The sequence below is a fragment of the Peromyscus californicus genome, unplaced genomic scaffold, assembly GCF_007827085.1.
Source record: "Peromyscus californicus insignis strain IS unplaced genomic scaffold, ASM782708v3 Scaffold_21__1_contigs__length_65335640, whole genome shotgun sequence".
In the NCBI taxonomy this organism is placed as follows: Eukaryota; Metazoa; Chordata; class Mammalia; order Rodentia; family Cricetidae; genus Peromyscus; species Peromyscus californicus.
In genome coordinates this window covers 23,064,974-23,089,105 of record NW_026294514.1, presented here as the reverse complement: position 1 = coordinate 23,089,105, position 24,132 = coordinate 23,064,974, and the positions used below count along the sequence as shown (strand labels likewise).

The 24,132-nt window shown below is 38.8% G+C and overlaps 1 protein-coding gene across 12 annotated transcripts in view; it reads right to left on the bottom strand.

Annotated features, from left to right (window-relative positions):
• Spag16 (sperm associated antigen 16) overlaps nt 1-13,235 on the bottom strand; it is an 830,413-nt gene extending 817,178 nt beyond the window's left edge. For 3 of the 12 annotated variants that reach the window (XR_008220861.1, XR_008220860.1, XM_052749777.1), the window contains exon 1: nt 13,014-13,224. Coding sequence is in view for 8 of the 12 variants with exons in the window: in XM_052749777.1 (XP_052605737.1) it covers nt 13,014-13,146 (133 nt within the window). In the remaining 4 variants the exon portion in view is untranslated. Of the gene's footprint in view, nt 1-1,258; nt 12,322-13,013 lie in introns of those variants that run through there. The other 9 variants (XM_052749769.1, XM_052749770.1, XM_052749772.1 and 6 more) reach the window with 7 other exon arrangements.
• Between the last annotated feature and the right edge of the window lie 10,897 nt (nt 13,236-24,132).

The following is a 24,132-nucleotide window of genomic DNA, read 5'->3' as shown; positions in this document are numbered from 1 at the left end:
CCTCTAATTTTAGATATAAATTATTTCAACTAGTATTTTATAACATTAAGTCCATGAAAAACTACACTCATATATGTTTGCATGAGTATTATCTAGTAATTTCCAGTTTGACTTTAAGAATCTTTCTAAAACTACAGAGGATCATTACAATAGTATGAATTAGAAAGGCTGGGTGGGTACTCAGTGGGTAGACTGCGTCTCACTCAAGCATGAGAACCCAAATTCAGCGACTCAGAACCCACGTAAGCAGACAGGATGGGAGGCTCCGAGGCCAGCTAGCTAGCAGAAGCAGCAGCGAACAATTAAAGTGGGGACAAACACCTGAGGCTGTCCTGGGATCTTCATACCATCGCATGAATGTGCCTGAACTTACACACAGGAACACACAAACACATTTGCACATGTGTGTGTGTGCACGCATTCATATGAAGATAAATACGAAAATCATAAATTTTTCTAATTATCTGAAGCAAAACTGAACTTTCAAAAGCTTCTAAATATTCGTAATGTCACATGACTGTTTGGTTAAAGGATTTAAGTGAACAGCACAATAAGCACACCAGTACTTAGAAACAAGTAAACACATTACGATGCTTTCATGAGTAAAACTTAAATCTCTACTCTTGAAATACATATAGGTTTCTAATTAAGTTTCTCTAATTTTTAGCATATATAAACTAACACAGCAATCATATTTCAATATTTTATGAATGTTCAAAATATTAAATTATACAAAAAATGATTCCAATAACAAGGAGTTCTAGAAGTGCTTCTGTGAGACCTTTAAAAGCTTTATTGTTCTACTAACAAATGAAAATTTTAACATAACATTACAACAAAGGAAATAATAATAAATGGCCATAACAGCCTCAGGGGCATGATTTTTTTTTCAGTTGGCTGGTTGGTTGCTTACATTTTTAGAATTATTAATCTAAACAACATTCTAAGTAAATACTGTGAATCAGACACTGAATATATAGTAATGGTTATTAAAGTCAAAGATGAGATTAATCCATTTTTATTTTGTTACTGGTTGTAATAACTGCTTTATGTCTCAAGTGTTAATATGCATATACGTTCTATTATTTGTAATAAGAATAGATAACACACAGTATTTAAAAAGAACTAGGAATATACCTACCTGGAACACGAATTTCTAAAAGTATTTTTAATAAAAAAAAAAAAAAAAACTTGAGAGCCAGGCATTGGGATGAATTCAGAAGATCAGAGAAACAGAACAAGCCACAGCTAACCTCACCTTGCAACTTCTCAGCCGATCCTGTTTCCTCAAACTGGAAGCCTCTGAGTCCTCATCCGAATGGATCTCAGCTGAACTGCTGCTAAAAGCCTAAAAGCTTAAAAAGACCTCTAGTTCCTGGTCCTCACGCCTTATATACCTTTCTGCTTTTTGCCATCACTTCCTGGAATTAAAGGCATATGTCTTTCCCAAGCAAGACATGAGATTTCAAGTGCTGGGATTAAAGATATGTGCCACCATGCCTGGCTCTGTTTCCAGTGTGGCTTTGAACTCACAGAGATCCAGATGGATCTCTGCCTCCAGAATGCTAATATTAAAGGTGTGTGTGCCATCATTTTCTGGTCTCTACATCCATCTAGTGGCTGTTCTGTTCTCTGACCCCAGATAAGTTTATTAGGGTGCACGATATATTAAGGGACACAATATCACCACACCTAGCTATTTCCTATGTACTAAGACATTTACTCCTTATCCTGTTATGAGTCTGGAACTATTATCTCCATTTTACAAGTCAAAAAATCAAAGATAGAACTTTAAAGACCTTAGACTGAAGTTGGGAATCAACCAGAGATTTCAGGCTTTGTGATGTACACAGCCTCTCCAGTCTTCACGAATTCCTGTGCTGGCAAATACTAGAAGTGTTTGCCACTTGTTTCTCATGGGATTCTAAGCTTCTAAATACATTCTTAATACTCAATTCCATAATAACCCATCATTCTTCGCTGTCTGCCTATTCCTATCACTCACATGAGACATTTAATCCTAATTCACTTATGACCAATCCCCAGATACCAGATCCTTGCCCAACAGTCAATATTCTGTGGTCAAGCACAAGTGTCTCTCCCATCAAAGTAATCAGGCTCAAAAATAAGTAGTTCAAAGATTAAACAACTATTCAAAATGCTGCATGCCTGCAATCTGTTTCATAACTTCAATGTATCCTCATAAATGCTTTGAGGAGAAATGTGACTACTTGTGTCAGCTATCTATGGCTGCAAAACAATTCCCATATCTTTAAGGAACTTTTCCTACACCAACATAAGTCCTCTGAATACTTGTGCTATCCCAAGTTCCACAGCCACTCTTATATTCCAGAAACATTTCTAACGTTAGTGTCTCAGTTTCCAAAATCTGTGTTTATTATTTATTGCTTCATAACAAACTTCAAATAACATATGGTTTAAGAGAACAATAAGCAAACACTGCTTATTACAATGTAGATGAACCTGGAAGACAGCAGACCAAGCAAAAATAAATCAGAAACACATAGGAAGACAGTACACCAAGCAAAAATAAATCAGAAACATGTAGGATCTCACTTACTTCTGGCACCTACAAGTTGTTCAACTTAAAGAAACAGACAGTAGAAGGTAGTTACCACAGGTTAAGGGTGGAGAAAATGGGGAGATGTTGATCAAAGAGAATACATTTCCAATTATGAAGTGAGTAAGTTCTGGAGGTCTAGTGCACAGCATGGTGGCCACGTGACAATAACGAGTCGTATACTTGACATTTTCAGAAAGCATAGATTTTCAGTGGTTTCATTACACCAAATGAAAAACTCCTCAGAAAAGGAAAATTAGAGCTAACACATGATCCAGCTGACCATGCATGGACATATACCCAAAGGGACCAAAGTCAGCATACACAGAAATGCCTGTACAGCTGTGTTCACAACAGCCAAAATACAGGAGCAGCTTAGATGTCCATTAACACGAACTGTAAAGACAGTGTGAATCATCTACATGCACAATGGAATTCTGTTCAGCTATAAAGAAGAAAAATGTCATTTGTAGGAAAATGGAACTGAAGATCATCATATTAAGAGACCCAGAAGGACAAATGCTGCATGTTTTCATTCATATGAGAAATCTACACATTATATTATACCCAATAAATTCATATATACATGATGCCAAAGTAGACAGTACTAGGGGTAGAGTAGTGGGAGGTGAGAGAACAGAACAAGAGAGGAAGGACTGTGAAGCAGGGTACATGATACACATGTATAAAATGTCATAATGAAGCAAACTACTGTGTATGCTAACTAAAGCAATCATTTTTTAAAATGTAACTACATGAGGCAAATACTTTGTCTTAGTTACTCTTCTGTCGCTGTGATAAAACACCGTAACCAAGGCAACTTTTAGAAGGAAGCCCTTATTTTATCTTCTAGTTGCAGAGGGTTAAGTCCACAAAGGCAAAGAGAAGACAGCAAACAGGCATGGAGGCTGGAGCAGCATGCTGGCGTTCCCATCTTGAACCACAGCACCCAGCAGAGAGCAGCCGGAAATGGGCTTAAAGGTCACTCCAGTGACATACTTCTCCCCAAAAGACATGCTTCCTAAGACTCCCTGAACAGTGCCATCAACTGGAGACCAAGCGTTCTAATACTTGAGTCTATGAGGGACATTATTGTCATTCAAACCACCACATGCATTAATTTCTCATCTGTATGTCCTAGATATATGTATCAAAGTTTTACATGTACAGCTTGAACGTATGCAATTTATATTGTCAATCATATTTCAATAAAGCTTGCAAAAGGAACAATTAACATTTGTTATGTCACCGTTTCTGAAGGTCAAGAAAACTTGAGCTACTTAGCTGGATGATTCTGAGGATCAACCATGATGACCCAGTCAAGGTGACAGATGGCAGTCATCTGAAACCTGAGCTAAGGCAGCAGCATGTACTTATAGGCAGCTGACTGACACTGTCTCACTGTTGGATGAAGGCCTTTGTTCAGTCTTCATGTGATTTTCTCCACAGACAGAGTAGCTAAGCTTACTTCAGAATTGATAATCAATGATGAGGAAGCCACAACAGTTTTATCACCAAGCCTCAAGCCACAAGTTCAATATCTTGAAGGTTGTACAAGGCAGGGCGAGTATGTTCAGTATACGAGGACTAGTGAAAAGCATGACCTGCTAGGGGTACAGTGTAGTGGGACATGGCTTGCCAAGCATGCAAGAGGTCCTAAGATCTATCCCCAGAACCTCAAAAACAGAACATGAATTCCAGGAGGCAGGACCATTGCTTATCATGTTAGGGATGGCCCAGCTACCAAACTGCCTTATATGCTTTAAAGAAACCTAGAAAAGGAAATATGTGAGAAAATCATTTAGAATGGTCCCTAGGCTACATAAATGCTATACATCTATTTTTTTATTCCTCATTCTAGAAAGAGATGATCATCTATGAAGAAATCTTTGCTCATTGGTTAAGGGAAAAGGATAAATAAAGCCAATCTAGGTTTCCCTCCAGCTCTACATTTGCATTTTCTGATACATTTTTATTTACTTAAATAAAATTTCCTGGGGGCTACTCCAAAGTGATTTCAATACCAGTCTCTTGTCAATCAGTCTCCAGAAAATAATGTCATTCTTCCCACTTGTACATGATGAATTCCAAAACAAGGTAAATATTCTAAAATCCTCTGTACAGACTTTAAAAGTTACAAATGAGCCACACTGTCTATGTGTAGAATAAATGCAAAAGGTGGGTTGTTAATGTGGTGATAGAGAAATGAAAATGTGGTTTGTCCTCACAGAGCACTGGTTATATCAGGTAATACTTGGAAGTCTTATACAGCAAATCTTCTTCGCAATAACTTTTAATCATGAAGAACATATTGCTTCCTCACAATTAAAAAAAAAAACAGAGTACATGAAAAATACTATTTCATTAAGCATGGAAGTGTTTCCCATGGAGTACAGTGATGTTTATTTTCAAAATGACCGAGATTGAATATCCCAGTCATATCTAAGATGAAAATTAAGAAATAGAAATTAAGAGATTTCCTAGGGAATCATATGCCTATAAGTGACAGAGACAAGTTTCTTGTGTCTAATGCCAAGAATTTTCTGTCCTATCACACTGTTTTTACACTGGCACAATAAGAATACAGGGTTTATTAACATCTTAGATAATATAAGTACAAAATTTGTTTTCAATATCCTAGGAAATGAACTCACATATTTGTTTTCCAAATCTCAGTGGCACCTTACCAGCAGCTAAATAAAATCTTTTAAACAGCTCAATTTGAAGACCACAGAGGAGAAAAAAGTATAAAACAGCTAGAGGCTATAGAGCTGATCATTAATTTAACCAAGGCCAAATGATTAGTAAGAAGAAAAATCAAATACAGAACAAAGTGCCCCAAAGAGGGGCCGCTATACTCTCTGACTGATACCTTTAAGTATCCACAACATGGTCTGTGCAGAAGAGCTTCCCAGAGCAACTCATCTCTAAGGTGGTGGTGCGGTGTTCTTGAAAAACCAGGTGGACTACTTATGGTGTGGATATTTGTATGCATCTGTTGTCTGGATATCTAGCAACATACGGCCAATGCACAAGCTAATACTAAATGATTCTGTAGCAACTTACAAATGTGCATGTCACTGGAAATACAGAACTCAGTGAACGTGAAAATTGGAGGAGAAAGGGGAACAGAAATACACAGCAGTGTAGAACACCCGGAGGATCTCAAAGACTTAAACTTGAAACCACAGGCTTGACTCTAACCTCACCAGTGCTTGGGGTAAAGATGGGTTTGTAGCCAGATGCCAGTTTCTGATCCTTCCCATGAAAACAGATAACCTGCCCAGCACATGAAAGTGTTTTCTGTTTCCAAAGCCTCATAGGTTCTCACAAAGAGAATGCACTGTATAAAATTACTGATCCCATTGACCCTTGGGACAGCATGAGAAATGAAAACAAATCTGATGGAGTATCACCTGTAAAAGGAAATTTGGAAAACATTTCTCTGGAGAGCAATCTTGCAAGGGTGAAGAGGGGCAAGTCATGGACAATTGTCTGCAAGAAAAAAGTAATACTTGGCTCTGCTTCGACTTCCACTGAACAACCTTCTCACCTGTGACCTACTCTCTCCGGAGAGCCCATGTTCTAGGAAACACCCTTATACAATTACGCTCTTCATGATTTATATGCAGAGATTTATATGTTTTCCAATGAGAAAAATAAGTGAGCATTTAGACTCAAATTGTTTTAATGATGCCAAGGTGGCTCTTAGCAGTTCAAATGTTTCTACCCAATATCTGCCCACTACTCTTCCAAACAATAGTAAAGTTGCACTCCAGATCCAAATCTCATTTTCCACCTTTTCTATTGCCCTGGCCTCTAGCCCCTGCCTTTCTGTGCACTCATATCTGCAGAGCCTCAGTCTATAGCCTCTTCTTGCTCTTGTCCGTTCTATGGCTATCCCTTCCTGCCTACATCCACGGCATCTCGCACCTCCAGGCCAGATTCTCTATCCTACAACGGCAGCCTAGTTAGACTGCAGCGCCCACTCTGCCACATCTTCACGTTTCTAGGAGGGATTTAGGGATGTCGAATTTTACAGTATGAAACACTCCCTGATAGTCACAATGTCTAGTCTCTAAATGCAAATGCTGGTCTCTGAACTAGCAGAATCTGCCCTAGATCTTTATATTGTGGATCCCATCAGAAGATGGGCCAGTATTTATAATGCATGCACCGAAAGTACCATGGAACACACTGGCACTATCCCAGTACCACAGAAGACACAGCTTCATGACCAAATGCCTCTGAGGGACATTTCGGCTGAACTAACAACAGATATGACAACCTGAATGGGTCACAAGTATGTTCTTCTGCAAATGGATCAATGAACAATTTGCAGCTATAAGCAATAAACTTCTCCACTTACAAGACCCATCCACTGCCACACTTGTAGGTAGGGATTATGGCCAGCAGCATCTTTAGAGAGAACCAGAATGAGACATCGCTAACTAGGCTTTCCATGATTTCCCAGAGTTGTAGACAGAAATCACTTTGCAATCTTTGCCATCTTCTCAGAGCCAATGCTCACAGAAGCAATTAAAAAAAAAAATCTAACCTGGATCCTCATTACCATTTTATTTCCCAAACAGGAAAGGTACTATACGTAACAAATATCACTGTCATCTTTCTCTTATGAATACGAGCCTAAATAAAGTTAACTGAGAAATATAGATGACAACTAATCGGCATGCCTATTATCATATTCTCACGGCTGTTTACTTCTGGCAGTCTTTACCAACAAGTCTTCATAAGTCCTCTGAATCATTAACGTCATATACACAAAGCTACTACCAACTCAATGGACTTAGCAAGAATGGAAAGCTACTGGCCACTCTGGTACAAGGCAACTATATCATATCTTCTGCTCCGAGCTGAAGTAACTGTAGGTCACATGTAAAATGCATAGTTCTCATGGTGGGTGGTAGTATACGGGCCTTCGTAATTTGTAAGCCAGGAAACACAAAAACAGGGGCTCTGCACACTATTCTTCTATCTGAACTTTTTGTTTTTTTGTTTTTGAAACAGAGCCTCACTATGTCGTTTTGGCCACCCTGGAACTGCCAATCCCCCTGCTTTATTCAGCACTCTGAGGGCTGTGATTGTGGGCATGTGCCAGCATGCTCAGCAGCATCTGAAAATGCAATGGTCAGAAGTCAAGATAATCGTCTATACGTTCGCTTCTCCAATTATAGTCCTCAGACCTGTAGCATCTTGGGAGCTTGTTAGCCACAAAGAAACTCAGTGCTCACCTGGATTTACTGTATTAAACTCATCATGTAAGATTCATGGGTGAGTCATTAAAGTTAACACAGACTACAGGACACAGAACAAAATAGCTGTTCTCTCAAAACAGCCCATGATATTAATACATGGAATATTGAGTATTCGGGATTTAGTAATATGGCTGTTGGCCTAGAGTCTACATTCAGGTTGTCAAATCTTTTTATTTGGATATATGTAAGAAATTCTAGTATCCAAACACAAACTTTCTGATGATAATTGGAAGTACATTAGTTGAGTAAATAGAAATTTGTTAAATGTTTCACAAATACATTTCACAGTCATAAAATTTCAGTGCATATCATTTTATAAACTCAGAAACAGGTGTTATCTAGAGGAATTTTTAAAGAAAGGAAGAAAGAAATAAAGGAAGGGATGGACAGAGAAACCTGTCCTTATCTTAGCTATTACATTAGCTACTTCTTTTTAGTTACTCAATTAGCATTTTTTGACAAAACAACAAAATATTAAAAAAATAAGCTATAATAAAAAGCAACGATGATGGAATTTTCATTTAAATTAAAGTTATCAATGAATGTCACTCCAACCATGAGGCACTTTGCACAGACAACAGGCATCTTAGATGGGACGCCAGTCTACTACTACAGCGTTGTTCCGGGATAAGTCTGGACTCCTTCATTTTGCAGCTGTAGACACTGGGTCTGTATCCAGAGCTGAAGAGAATGCAAAGCCTCACTTTAACTTCATCCAGTCATGAGAAACTGCTGCTGGGACAGTGGGAACCTTAGAGGAGGCAGCAAACTCATCTACACAGACTAAGGTGCTAAATTCTTACTGTTGGAATACACAGAAAGGCAAAATGTTAAACACCAATCAGGGAGTGGAGTTAGAAGAAGATGAGCCCTCAATGCTTCTCTTTCCTAGAATGTGCATTTCATTTCCCTTCCTGGGAAAGGGTTTTGGTTTTGACAAGTAACACCAAAATCAATGAACCTTTAGCTGGATTAGTACAAACTCCTTCCAGCCTGCCTTTGAAAATTGAAACTGGGAACTCCTAAAGAACCACACCTTATTAAGCAGCCCTTAGTCACTACTATGACTAACGTGCCACCAAACTACGACTTTAAAAGTATCAGTGACAACCACCACCAGCCTTTCTGTCCGAGTTTGGTAGACAACTACTTGGCCCAGCATATTTTATAATATTACAACTATTTTCCTAACAAGAAGTTCTATGAGGAATCCATGTACTCCTTGACTAGATTTCTAAATGCTGTGATGACCGCAAAGAACCACACCATGTCTGCTGCCAGCACACCTTGAGAAAGTATAAAACACAGAGCAATTCCATCATGAAGCCCTTCACAGGAGAAAGAAGAGTCACTGCTAACAAAGAGCAGGTAACAGGAAGGACCGCTGCAGCCTTAGGATGTTTCTCCTGAACACTTTCCCCAAGCCATAACAAAACACTGAGGCCCATATTAATGGAAGCATTTTGCACACTGTCCTAATTGGGCTCTGATACTGTGATGGAGCACTAACCTTTTGGCTGGGAGAGGAGAGGGGCTTACAGGTTACTGTCAATTGACAGAAGTCAGGGCAGGAAGGAAGGAAAGCAGGGGCATGAAGCAGAAACCAGGGAGGAACACTGCTTGTAGGATTGCTTCTCTGGCTTGCTCAGCTACCTTTCTTATAAAGCACAGGCCTGCAGGCCTAGGGATGGCACCACCCACAGTGAGATGGGTCCGCCTGCATCAATTAGCAATCAAGAAAATGCCCTGAAGACATGGCCATGAGACAACTGATGCAGACAATTCTTCACCTGAGGTTCCCTCTTTCCATGTATACACATTGGCAACTGTCTTAGTTAGGGTTTCTGTTGCTGTGATGAAATACCATGACCAAAAAGGAAGTTGGGGAGGAAAGGGTTTATTAAGCTTACACATATTCATATCTGTTCATCTGAAGAAATCAGAACAGGAACTCAAATGGGGAAGGAACTGGGAGGCAGGGGCTGATGCAAAGACCATGGAGGGGTGCTGTTCCCTGGCTTGCTTATTATGCTTGTTCAGCCTCAGAACCACCAAGCCCAGGCATGGCCCCACCCACAATGGACCGGGCCCTCTCCCATCAATCGCCAACCAAGCCCTACAGGCTTACCCACACACAACTCAGTTTTTTTTTTTTTTTTCACAGTCAAGTCTTATGAAAACATTTTTTTAATTGAAGTTCCCTCTTCTCAGATGACTTTAGCTTGTATCAAGCTGACATACAACTATCCAGCACAACAACTGAAATTATGACACTAATGATGAGTCCTGCTTATGTGTCTGCTTTGAGCCACATTAGTCTACACACGTTCCCTGTGTCTGGATGTTTAAGAAGAATAGCAAATGATTTCCTGGAGAATACAAGCAACCTCTTCTAAAGGCCTTTGTTAATATTGGTAGGTCATTATCCAGTACCAGGAATATGATATGAACTATAAGGGAAATCTGGGCAAAATGCACTAAATTAGAGGTAATTACACATCTATGCAAGGTAAAGGACACTGGAATTCTGATTCACTTATGCATACTATAATTTCTATTTATCCACTGAAGCAACTGAAGAGCTATAGACTTTAAATCCAGGAAAGTCTCACTTCGCCAACTATCATAATTGCCTTACAAAACAATGTCAAATAACATTATACTGTCAACTTCTAATTATGCATGTGAAGAGAGCCCAGGGATACAAGGATAATTGGCATTTACAATTAATCCTCAAACTTCATTTTGACTAATAGTAAAGCCTCTCCCATGACTAAATCTCTTCCCTCAACACTGAATGTAACACAATCAACTAGTTAGATGTTTGACTTTGCTATCCCCTGGCTATCCTTCAGTTGAAACATGAAATAGTAATCAGTCAACCATGAAGAGGTAGAAGAAAAACACAGAAGCTACATAATTAACGAATTTGATAATAAAATCCTGAAAATCAGATTTGCTTACGTTTGCAACTGTGACTTTAAGCTTTTCTTGTAAGATCTGTATATAACATATGAACTCGCAAAGAGTTTGGCAGAACACACAAGACCTGTACAGCTTCAAGCCAGATGGGAAAGAAAAGTAGACTCGGGGTTCCAACCCTAACCAAGAAGCTATCTGCAATTGATACGGGTTGGCAAGGGAAAAATCAGTTTTCGTCAATGGTTTCACTGGGTGATATCATATTCCACATTCCCGATCAGGCCTAATGCCCAGGAGTAGCTTCAAAACACAAAATTAACTCAAAGGTATCTTTGTAGGCATTTTGCTTCATTTTAGTTTGGTTTTGTTTTTGGTATTTTTGTCATATTGGTCTTTTGCCTGTTTTGAATTTCATTTTTGTGGTGTTTTTTTTTTTTTGAGGAGGTTGCTGCTTTTTATTATTTGTGGGTTTTCTTTCTTATTTTTGTTTTTGTTTGGGGGGAACCATAAAATTGGGTGGGGAGAGAGATGGGCAGGATCTGGGAGAAGATTCGGAAGGAGATAAACATGATCAAAATATATTGTATTAAAAATGTTAATTAAGAAAAGATGGGTGTGTAAACTGAAGCATGTTGCAGTCTTAATTCAGTGTTCTTCTGGAAAATTCCATAAATCTGATTTTCTTGTTTAAAGTTTCTTTGTGTAAGAATCCTGTACTTATTTTACAAATACAATCTTCAAAATGTTATCAAACTATCAGTGTCATGTTAATAACTAAACTATGTCTACAGAAATCATTTTCATGATGACAAAAATTTCACAAATGTTTTGTTGGAATTCACCAGCAAGGACACTGGAAAATCTTAGACTTGGTGCAGATGAACTCGGAAATTATAACTTGATTTTTTTTTTAACTTTAAAGGGAACATTCTGGAACAGACAGCCTGTTGGAGCTATGAAAACAGACAATAAAGACTCAATTATAACACTAAGGCACCTACATATTTTATTCAAATCGGTTTCAAGATATTCAGACTTCCATCCTATAAAAATCATTTTGTATCCAATATAATACTACATGTTTTCTTTAACTTTTCTACTCACTTCTGTGTGACTCCCTAAAATATGGATATATAACTAAGCCTGCTAAAGCTCACAAAAACGGATCACTGCTGGATCTATGAGATCTTAAATTAAGACACCAGGGATTATAACTGTACAGAAAAATAGAGGGAGATGTTTACTGTCTTTGACAGCTTTATGGATAACCATCTTTCTTTTATCTTCTGAAAGAAAGAGTTACATGGCTCTTACTTAACAAACACTGCACATTAATCCAGAATAATTAATGCACCTATCTAGAGGAGGGACGCGTAAGGCCTTACAAAAATTAGTGAACTTCGCCGGGCGGTGGTGGCGCACGCCTTTAATCCCAGCACTCGGGAGGCAGAGCCAGGTGGATTTCTGTGAGTTCGAGGCCAGCCTGGGCTACCAAGTGAGTCCCAGGAAAGGCGCAAAGCTACACAGAGAAACCCTGTCTCGAAAAACCAAAAAAAAAAAAAAAAAAAAAAAATTAGTGAACCTCATTATACGCATAACATAGTTCAACTTTTTCTGGTACCTCCCATCATAACTGCTCATCATGACCTGTTGCTTTCTTTCCAGTATGTGTCAGCTCATTCCACCAACATTTAGTCACCCAATGGCGGGGGCGGGAGAATATTTCACCAGTGTTACCACTCAAGAGCCCAAACCAAAACCACTAAAGAAGGTAGCCAGCCTTACAGGGGTGAATTATTTAGAACTGCACAATCGGACCCCCTACAAGACCATGAGTACACAGTCTGGGCTTCATTCTTTAAAGCCCAGAGGCACAGATCTCCCTGAATCTCTCTTGAAGACGGGAAGTTATTCCGAAGGTATTCTGAGGACTTTATTTTGGACAACCACTAAATCGCAGGAGAACTGGCTCAGTTCCTTGAGGCGCCTCGATGTCCCCAAACAGCCCTCCACCCCACAGGTCACCAGTGTGAGGGACTTGGTCCTGGGAAGGATTCCCTATGCTCAGGACCACGGAGGAACCTACACGCCTAGCAGGACTTAAGTGGGCGGCTGGGGTGACAAGGACTCCACTGGGGCACGCTATGGATGGGGCGGTCCGCAGGCGCCCCCCGGAGGATGCCCCGCGCGCAGGCCCCGTGCGTCACCGTCGCCGGCGGCCACCAGAAGGATACGCTCCAGGTAGTAGGCACCATCGGCGGCCACCGGCTCCGCCGCCGCCGCCGCCGTGTCGCCCGAGGACGACAAGCCAATGCCCAGCGCCTCCTCCAGCACCCGCAGCTGCGGGACCCCACGCGGAGCGGCCATCCCCGCGGCCGGGACCACGCTGCCCCACGGTGCCACCACCGACCCGACCGGCGTGCCAGCTCTCGCGAGATCTCGGGACCCTTCACCCCTCTCTAGCCAACAAACAACCCGAGGAGCCTAGCCCTCGGCGTGTCCGCGGTTACTACGGCAACGCGTTGCCTAGTTACCCCCCCGCCCCCACCCCCCCCCCCCCCCCCCCCCCCCGCCCGCCCCACGCCGCTTGTAGCGGAGACCGGATGCCACTGACCCAGGGGCTTAGATGAGGTTTTTTTTCACCCAGGCTACTTGTTGGGGTTTTTGGGGGGTTTGCTTGGTTTGGCCTTTTGCTTTGACGCCGTTCTTTCTCGCTTCTCTTTCTTCATGGCTTTCCTTTTCTCATGTGTATCACACGCCAAACATCAGTCCTCAATTTTTAGGTGGGTAGAGAGAACCCCCAATGTTTCCAGTGGGTGCAGACTTAAGAAAGGGCGGTGGTGGTGCACGCCTTTAATCCCAGCACTCTGGAGGCAGAGCCAGGTGGATCTCTGTGAGTTCGAGGCCAGCCCGGTCTACAAAGTGAGTTCCAGGACAGGCGCAAAACTACACAGAGAAACCCTGTCTCGAAAAACCAAAAAAAAAAAAAAAGAAAGAAAGAAAAGAAAAAGAAAGGGGAGAATACTCCTCTCTCCAACTAGAGGAAGGAGAGGTGAGTTCTAGAAACCATTATTGGCCTACTGAGGAGCTGCCCAGTGTCCCTCAGACCCTTGGCGATGAAGGACGGGGGTGCTCACCTGTATCACATCCTTTCTAGCAATCTTTTAAATCATTTATGTGGACATCTGTTTTGACTTTGGCCTCATACGCACGGACTTGGAATAGTCCCAGTCGCATCAAATTATAGCATTGATTTTTGCTGAGGTAAACCCATGTCCATAAAAATTATGAGCTACCTATGACCCTAACATAAAGTTTTTACATGATATTTGGCCTAGGAAATGTAGTTAAGAGCTAAATGTGCTTCCTCAGGGGAAGGGGGCAGGGAGGAAGAGGAGGAGATAAATGGGAGAAAGAGACAGAGAAGAGACAGAGGTGGGGGAGGGGGAAGGGAGAGAATGAACTGATTTGTCCAGTCATGTGTCTTACTGCTGTGGCTGGAACTTAGTGTTTATATAGTGTATGCAATCAGGCATCATTAAGACCACTTTTCTTTCAGGTTCTTTTTATTCTACATTGCTTGATGAATTCCAGTTGGTAACTATATAAAAGCTCCCATTTATTGAGAGAGAGAGACAGAGACAGAGACAGAGAGAAAGACAGAGAGAGAGACAGACAGAGAAAGGGGGAGAGGAAGAGGGACAGGCAGAGAGGAGAGAGAGGGCGTGGGAGGGAACTGGTAACTTCCTAGGGGGTGATTGAGACCCCCAGTGTTGGAAGCCGGAACTAAACAAGAGCCCATTTCCATCAGGACTTACCTCTGGCCACACCACTAACTGCCTGTAGGCCTCAGCCTCCTCATTTGTAAGCTGAGGATAATGTCACCTACCTCAAATGGTTGCTATTAGCTGTAAATCAACAAAGCATTAGGAAACCATTCAGAGCATACAGCAATAAGAAATATGAGCTGTTTCTATTAAACATGTTTGTCTTGGTTTTGAGTTTTAGAACACAGGACACAATGATGTCTAAACAGTTCAAGTCGCTGTCGTTTTCTCACATCAAACATTCTGAGTGCTCATGAAATGCATGGAATTGAAAATACAGGAGAGGAATTCTGAAAATGGGGATCCATTGACTTATAGGGAGTCTGCTCTTCATTTCCAGGGAAGCATGACCTCAGCTATCAAGATGCTTAGCTGTAAACTGAGCCTTGAAAAGTGACCTGAGTAGTCAGGGCCATGCACTGTTGATGTCTAGAAGGGCAAGTAGAAACATGAGACCCGCAGAACTCTCAGAGCTTCTAATGTCTAGTTTATTTTATCTGCTACGAAGTCTCTGTTGTCTTTGAATACAGTGTGTTCTCTTCTACAGACACCTTGATATCTAAGCTCTTCCTCATTGTCTTAGGTAAATTAAGCTCCCTGGACTACATTCTATTTTTTTTCTTTTTAGTTATTTATTCATTTATTCATTTTATTAAATGTTCTATTCCTTTTACATACCAACCACAGATCCACCTCTCCTCCCTCCTCCCGCCCCGCCAGCCTCCCCCAACCCACCTCCCATTCCCACCTTCTCCAAGGCAAGATCAACCATGGGGAGTGAGCAAAGTCTGGTACATTCTCTTATAAAGACTTTTAAAATCTATCTACCTAGGTATAGAGTAAGTGGGGGGGGGGGGGTTAAAATATATAAAGTGTTCTTTCCCAGTACTTGGCAGGCAGAGGCAGATGGATCTCTGTGAGTTTGAGGACAGACTGGTCTACAGAGTGAGTTCTGAGACAGCCAGGGCTGTTACACAGAGAAATCTTGTCAAAAAAAATTTTTATCATTTCTGATAGATCAGGTATTTCTGTAAGTAATGTAAGTAAAATTTGCCTAAAATATTGTGACTGTGATGAGCCCAAATTGAATATTTGTAAAGAGCTTAATATATAAGAATTGCTATATGGTAAAGCACAATCTTTTTAGAAATAGTCAGGACTTGAATATAAGATGTGGTTTAACAAAATCATGAAATACAAAGTACAACCAGTATTAACAGATATACTCGTCAAAAGGTCTGGAAATGAAAAAGAGGTATTCTACACCCCAAACGAGAAAATTTGTGAGTCTCATTACGTCAGGCTTCCAAATAACCAAGGTATTAATTGAGTTACTCATCCATTTATGTCCGTGTAATAGATTTCAAATTATAAACTCACCCAAGATCTGTCACCCATTACAACTGAAAGTATGTTCCACAGAGATCATTAAGGTTTCAAAAATTTCAAATTAAAAGAAGTTCTAGCATTTGTGTAAGTTTTTTGATATCTACAATGGATAAACTATGTTTTAAAGAACAATTTGATAAAAAAAAAAATTTAACAAGCATAAAAAAAAAATAATGCTTTCAGATTTTAGAAAAAGAAAGAATCTGTGACGACTGCTGCTCTCCTGGAAGTCCCCTGTCTTTGCAAAGACTGCATTTGAAAGCTGCCTTGCTGTGTTTTGGAATTGCTAGTCTGTAGATACTGCTTTCATTTAAAGGGGGTGGGAAAAGCTTACTAAGAGAACACACACACACACACACACACACACACACACACACACACACACAGACCTTTAGATTACAATAGTGGGTTGAATTATGATATATTTTTATCCTGTAGATGTTTCTTTTTGGGGGGTATATTTTACATGCTTCCTTAAAGTGGGGATGGAAAAAAAAAAAAAAGAAGCCAAATGCCTTAGCGTTTTGATGAATGAGCAGGAACCTGCTTTTTGCTTTGACTGTGCTCCCCAAAGAGGTAAACAAAGAAAACAGCAGAGACGGTCAAAATGAAGCAACAATTACAGAGGACAGCAAATGTAGTCTCCTCCCAGCCTAAATGCTCCATTTATGCAAAAGTGAAATCATTTTTAAAAGCAAAACCAGAAAGCAATCTGGCAATGAATACACTCTGCACGTGTATAGTTTCAAAGCAGAAAATACTCACATGCAAATATGTTGCAAAGTCCAATTCAATTATCAAAGATAATGGCATTCATTTGCTACCAATACAGCCCAAGCCATTTATTGATGCACCTTTTTTATACAAGCAGCTTTCTTATTTTCTTTCAAAATCTCGCAGTAAGTGGTAGTCAGGTTTAGGGTTTCTGAATTCATGGAAATAGCAACAATTGTGCTGAAAAATTATCTTTTTTTTTCAAGCACACGTGGCACATTTTGCATCTTGCACCAGCATCCATTTGAAAATCCATTCCTCCCATATTCTTTCACTGTGTGATTGAAACAGAGTCAGTCAGTTCTCAGTGGTGAGGAGCACCTGACACAAGCTTAACCCAAAAGAACTTCTCATTCCTTTTGGCTACAGCAAGAACCTCTGATTTCCAATATAATTCCTGGCTTCTAGTACTTTCAAATTAAAAGGTATGAGGGCTTCATGGGAAAAATAGCTGATTCTAGGCCTTGCCCAGGGAGATACAAAAGGACTCAGAAGAAACTTCCCAATACCAGAAAATTTTTTTAAAAAGTCACTCCTGCTACAAAGAAAAAAATAATCACAATGATGGAGCATTATGAAAAAGATACAGCCATCCATTGAAGGAGCTACAAGAGGCAAAGTCAGGCCAACTGTTAATAAAATAGTGTTGGAATATAAACCAAAGTACAAAATTAATATCTGAGTCCATGCTGTTATTAGTAAATGCTTAAACAAATAAATGAGAGAGACAAAAAACAGCCAATAAAGAACAACTACCAAAAAAAGTAAATAAATCCGTAAAAACACAAAATTGGGAACCATAAATATAACAAAAGGTCAGTAAGACAAAAAAAAAAGTCTGAACAAAGCCATATGACACTGGAAGTCTACAAAAATACCATTGACTTTGTTTTGTATTGGTCATTTGCTGCTGTGTATGGCACCTACCCTTAAGTGTGGTTAACATACCCAGAGAGACTTCATTAGTGAGAACTAATTTTGCCGTTGTAAGCTGATGTTAATTGGAGGTAGCTTCATGGTTGGGGATGTCACTGTGCACTTTTAAATTGTGGATTACACATAGCAAGTCCTACAGAAAACAGTATAGTAATGTTGGGGGATTTGTGGCTTACAGTTTTAATTAAGATACTACTGTAAATAAAGGCAGATACATACATATACACACATAATATATATCATCTACATATATGATATAATATATACCACTGTAAATAAATGCAGATACATATATATAACCTACATGTGATAATCTTTGTGTTTATTAAATTCAGTCTTTTTTAATATCTTTTTTTTTAAAGGTTTAATTATTTGTTATGTATACAGCATGTATGACTGCAGGCCAGAAGAGGGCACCAGATCTCATTACAGGTGGTTGTAAGCCACCATGTGGTTGCTGGGAATTGAACTCAGGACCTCTGGAAGAACAGCCTCTGAGCCATCTCTCCAGCCCCTTAATATCTTTTATACATGTTCTTCCATATTTTTCTCCATGTTCATGTGCAGCACACATGGCCCCTCTGGGTCCTTTTAGATTCATGCAGAATAAGCCAGATGACAAGGCTTATCAGTCATGTATGCAGTCTCTCTAATCACCTATGTAATATGTAGGTGTAGCATGGTAAATGGAATGGTAAGCCAAAAAGAGAAACTCTTTCTACTGAAAGGTGCTTCTGACCTCGGTGTTTTAATCACAGCAACAGAGAAGTAACTAAGACATCAGGTCGAGGAGCTCACAATGTGACTAAGTAAACAGTGTTCCTTGCTCTCTGGAGGAAGAGGACTAGTTCATTTTCTGCGTCCTCTAATGTTTCCTGTTTTCTCCAAAAGTGGAGGGCTCTTGACCTTCTCTTGGTTTCCATGCAATACATGCAAGCCCTCTGCTTGTGGCGATGTCCTGTGGCCTTCTACATCACCCGTGTAGCATGCCAGAGGCTATCACAAATACGATGTTCGTGCTGTTTGCTGCTGCCCACGTAATTCAGGTCTTATGTTCTGGTCCATGAGTCTCACATCTTCTTCTGTATCTTTGAAACCGAACAAACTAAAGTTTGTTTTCAGATAGGATAAAATCACTGAGCCTTTGTACTTCATAGAACCCTATATACAAAAAGGAACATCTGTTTTACAAAGTCAGGGTGACATAATTGTCTTTTCACCTTTTTCTTTTTCACATGCAAAAAAAATGCTTCATAGAAATTTTTTATTCAATTTAAATTTAAAAACTTATGTTCAGAATAGTTGGGTTTTATTCTCTGATGTACGTATGCAGGAGAAACTGTATTTAACCTTCCCCATGTAATGTAACCGTGAACACTACTGTAATAAAATCCATATATATAAAACTTTAATTAACAGATTTCTACAATATAGTTAATATTTTTCCTTAACAAACAGTGAAGGAAGTGTTGTCGCTCTTATGCTTATTGCTATTTAAATTTATAATATTTAAAATCTTTTATTCTTTTGTTTCCATGTCTCCTAAATGTATAACATTGTCATAAGCCTACATCTAACAATTCTGTTAGAAACATTTTTCACATTTATTTTCTTGTGATTGACCTGGATATATTTTGCAATGGGAAGTTTCCGTTAATTATGTCTACATTTTCTCATATATTTTCAGGACTTATGATTTTACTATCTAGTCAAATCTTAAGTCACATAAATACCTTCCTTGAAATAACTCTTGAATATTCCTCAGTTTTTATGTTCCATCTTAGGACTTTAATTCACTTGTAGTTTAGTTTCCTGTAAAAGATAAGGTAGATCCCTTTTTTCCCAGGCGATTGGTCAATAATGCCAGAAATCTTTTTTAAAAACAAGCTCACCTTCTCACTAAAAACATCATTATACCAATTTTCATTTAAACTGAGACTTGTTTACAGAATATTTATAGCATTCCTTCAATCTGCTTACCAGTTTCTATACACACACCATATTGATTGGTGTTCAATGATTTTTGACAGTTTTTATAGTCTGATATCTGGAAAGTCAAGTTCCTTTCCTTATTCCTTTTGAATATTTTCCTAGCTTTCTTCAGATAATAAACATTAACCTTATTTCATAAATGCTTCTCTCTACCCACTTTAGGATTCTGACTGACACTAGACTAAATTTGCATATTCATTCTGGATGAATTGACTTCATAATAAGGTGACTCTATTCAAAGACATAGTAGACCTATCTATTTGTTCAATCTCATTTTATGTTTTCCAATCAGATTTTATATTTCTACTATGAAATATTTCTATTTAAAGCAGCCAAATACCATGACAATAATTTACTCTGTCCCTTTAAAAATGATTGAATAAAGAAATCCTCACTTAAATATTTTTGCATGTTCCTTTCAATTATTATTATGACTTCTTTGATTAAAACCATTTATTCTGTCCTGTAAATCACTCTCTATATTTAATTTCACTTGACTTATTTAGTAGTGACTAAATTTAAGTAGTCTCCTCAGAAAATTAAATTCTACTTAATTTTTCTGTTGTAGCTCATTTCTAATCAATATAGCTATATTGACTACTTCCTCTTGTTATACTATAAATTAGCAAATAAATAACAAAGAAATATAGTCCATTCAAATAAGGGTTTACTAATGAAGATTCCAATTGATCATGTCCCATTACCATTTTCTGCTACACAGCTATTAACTATTCTCAATTTTTTACCTTCTTTATATTTGTTTTATTTTATTATTTCTTTGAGAATTTCAATGTGGTTTGATCATATTGATCTCCCTTCCTTTTCCAGATTCATAACTTCTCTTTCCCACCCATCCAACTTCGTGTCCTCTTTTTTAATTTCTTTTCTATACCCATCAAGACAAATTTGTGCTGTCCATATATTATTCTTGGATGTCTGGTCTTCTACTAGTGCTGTTGACTTATCACTCAGTTTAGGGAAAACTGACTCTCCCTCTCCCAGCAGCTACCAGTTATCAATAACTCCTCCACTAGGGGTGGGACTTCATGCCTATCTCCTCTCTCCATGTTGGGATTTGGTCGAGCTTGAGTTTGCACAGGTCTTATGCATGCTGTCACAAACACTGTGGGTTCAGATATGCAACTGTCTGATTGTGTCTGGAAGACTGCTGTATTCAATTAACCATCTATGTCTCTTACAATTTTTCTACCCACTCTTCTGCAATGACTCCTGAGCGATGTGTACAGAAAAATGTTAATCTCGTGGTGACCCATTTATAAATTGCTAGACTTAATACCTGTGCTATCAGGGTCCTTTCAGAAAGTCCTTTCCTGTGCCAATAAGTTCAAGTATATTCCCAACTTCTCCTGTGTCTGGTCTTTGTGGAGTTTCCTCATCCGCTTGTACTTGAGCTTTGTTCATGGTTAGAAATAGGGTCAAGCTTTATTCTTCTATTTGTAGTTATCCAGTTTAACCAGCACCATTTATTGAACACGCTGTCTTTTCTCCAGTGTGTGTTATGGTCTTTGCCAAAGTGAGTGGTTATAAAGAATTGGATTTATATGTGGGTCCTTAACTCAATTCCATTTGTCAATGAGTCTGTTTTTAATGTCAGTGCCATGCTGCTTTTGTTTTTATAGCTTTGTATTATAATTTGGAATCTATGATGGTGATAACGCAGCAATTTTTATATTGTTCAGGATAGTTTTGGCTATCCTGGGTATTTTGGATTTCCACTTAAAGTTTCAGATTAGCTTTTCAATTTACGTGAAGAATTGTGTTGAAATTTTGATGGGGAATGCATTGACCTGTAAACTTCTTAGGGTAGGATGGCAATGTTCACTGCCTTAATCTTATCGGTCCATGGGTATGTGAGATATTCCCATCTTTTGGTATCTTCTTCAATCTTTCTTTTTTTTCAGTGTTATAAAGTTTTCATTGTATAAGTTTTTCATTTACATGATTAGATTTATTCCAAGTTTTTTAGGCTATTGTAAATAACATTGTACCCCTATTTCCTTTTGTGTGTGTTTTGCATTTGTTTATAGTGAGGCTACTGATTTTTGTTTACTAATTTTATATCCTGCTATTTTGTTGAATATGTTTATCTGGTGGACTCTTTAAGGTTTACTGAGTAGAGATTTATCTTCAGTCACATTACCAAAACTTTGGTCTTTGAGAGAAGGAAATTGGGTCAAAATATAGCACTATGTTACCAGAGTACCTGCATACACGTCTCATTCTAGTAGGAACATCCATTCATATTAAGAAAAAAATAATACATAGAAAGAAATCTTAAGAAAATAAACTTGTTGGTTATTTTGGTCAAAACAGGGGAGAAGTCTTCAATCTTTTTTGGCCTTTCCAATAAAAGTGTTACAACTTCAGGGGGGAGGATGAAAAAAATCTCAGAAAGATGCAAATTGAGATAGTCTTTCTTCTGATGTCAAGGCTCCTTGGGTAGGTGCCCCATCTCCCAGCATGGAATTTCTTAAAGCAATCCTAATTCCTAAGTCCCTGTTACAGTGTTTAGCTCAGTACATATTTATTAATGTCTTCTATGTTGAGTGCTTAGTGCTTCACATTCATCATGGGAAGGGGATGCCAGCGGGCAACCATTGGACAAGGATGGACAACCCTTGGTTCCTGTGTCAGAGACCTTAATGTCTAGTTGATTACCTAATTTGAAATTTTATTCAAGAAAGAATTACTCTTATATTAATGTAAGTCATAAAATTGACAAGATAGAGTACCAGAACAAGGAGAGGGGATAAAGGCATTAAATTAGGAATCTGAATTAAAAGACTGGAGGTTAATAACAGTTTAGAATTCCTGACACCACAAGAAATTCCCATTTACCTTTCTGATAGTAAAATTCTAAACAGTGTCAATTTGATGTTTAAATATATGTGTGAATATGCCACAATTTGGTATGAAAAGGACAAAATATATATTTTTTAAAGATATAGTAGAATGCCACTAAAAAAAATGAGGGATTCGTGGCAGGTTTACAAAATTTATTATATTGTTTCATTTATCTCAGACTACATTTGCTTTCAAACTAATCCTGAGTCTATTATGTAGTCCTACAGCAATGCCTGCAAGGTACTACTGTTATTATTTAACTGTCAGAAAATACTTAATGATCGTAATAAATTTTTTAAATCCATCTTTTTCCAGAAAAAGTTAACTGGAAGTCATCAAGAAGAAGCTAAGTATTATGTCAGAAATGTATCTACACTTGCTCCTGATTGACACATTTCTCCTTTGCCACAGCCATCGTATTTGCACTAGCCAGTTTCCATTTGTAAATTTGAAGATGTAATTTCTTTCTTTCCTCGTATATTTCACCTACCATGTGTCTGAAGGTGCAATTTTTTTCTTCACCTCTTCCATCCATTTCTATATTCATCTTCACGGTGCTAAGTTAAGCAATGAAAAGTTTTAGATCTCACTATTTCAGAGCTTTTTATACGTTGCTCAAACACCCTAGTTATTTCCCATATGGGAGATATTGCAGCTCAGCTGCTAAGAATATTGAAAGAAGTCAACACCTTCTTTTCAAAGTGACTTTCTACAGGGACCACCCTGCACAGAACCTAGGCTGGTTTTTTCTAGGTGTGTGGGTTCATTACATAGGAACACAAGGTATCATCAATGTATATCTTATTTATCAGAAATGAAAGGTTTTTGCTGAAAAGAATTTTTTTAAAAACCCTCTCAATTGAATTTATTTCCACACCAAAAATAGGTTCAATCAAAACTGTAACATTTTCCTACTTAGAGCAGAACAGCCTTCGCTCAATGAGTCACGTGCAAAACCATCCCAGTATATTTGAAGTGATGATCCCTAAAAGAAAAGTGGAAGGTAAGAATAAAAAAACCATAAGATTAAAAATGAGGCAAAATTTTAATATTGCCATTGTGAAAATATTGTTTATAAAACATTAAACATATTAAAATTGGAAAAGAAATAAAATAAGACGAAGTAAATGAATCAGGAATCATTAAAGAGCATTCAAAAATTGGGAGGTTTTTTGTTTTTTTTTTTTGGTTTTTCGAGACAGGGTTTCTCTGTGTAGCTTTGCGCCTCCCTGGAACTCATTGGTAGCCCAGGCTGGCCTCGAACTCACAGAGATCCGCCTGACTCTGCCTCCCAAGTGCTGGGATTAAAGGCGTGCGCCGCCGCCGCCGCCGCCGCCGCCGCCGCCGCCGCCGCCGCCGCCGCCACCACCACCACCACCACCACCACCCAGCGGGAGTTTTTGTTTTTAATCCCACCTATCTAGAATGTTTTGAATAACTTATTATTTTGGATAGCTTTTGAAAGTATATGATGTTTTTTCCCTCTAAATATTAAAAAAAAAAAATGGGGGCTAGAGATTTAGCTTGATGAGAGCTGAATCTAGCTATAGGTAAATATTGAGAACCCGAG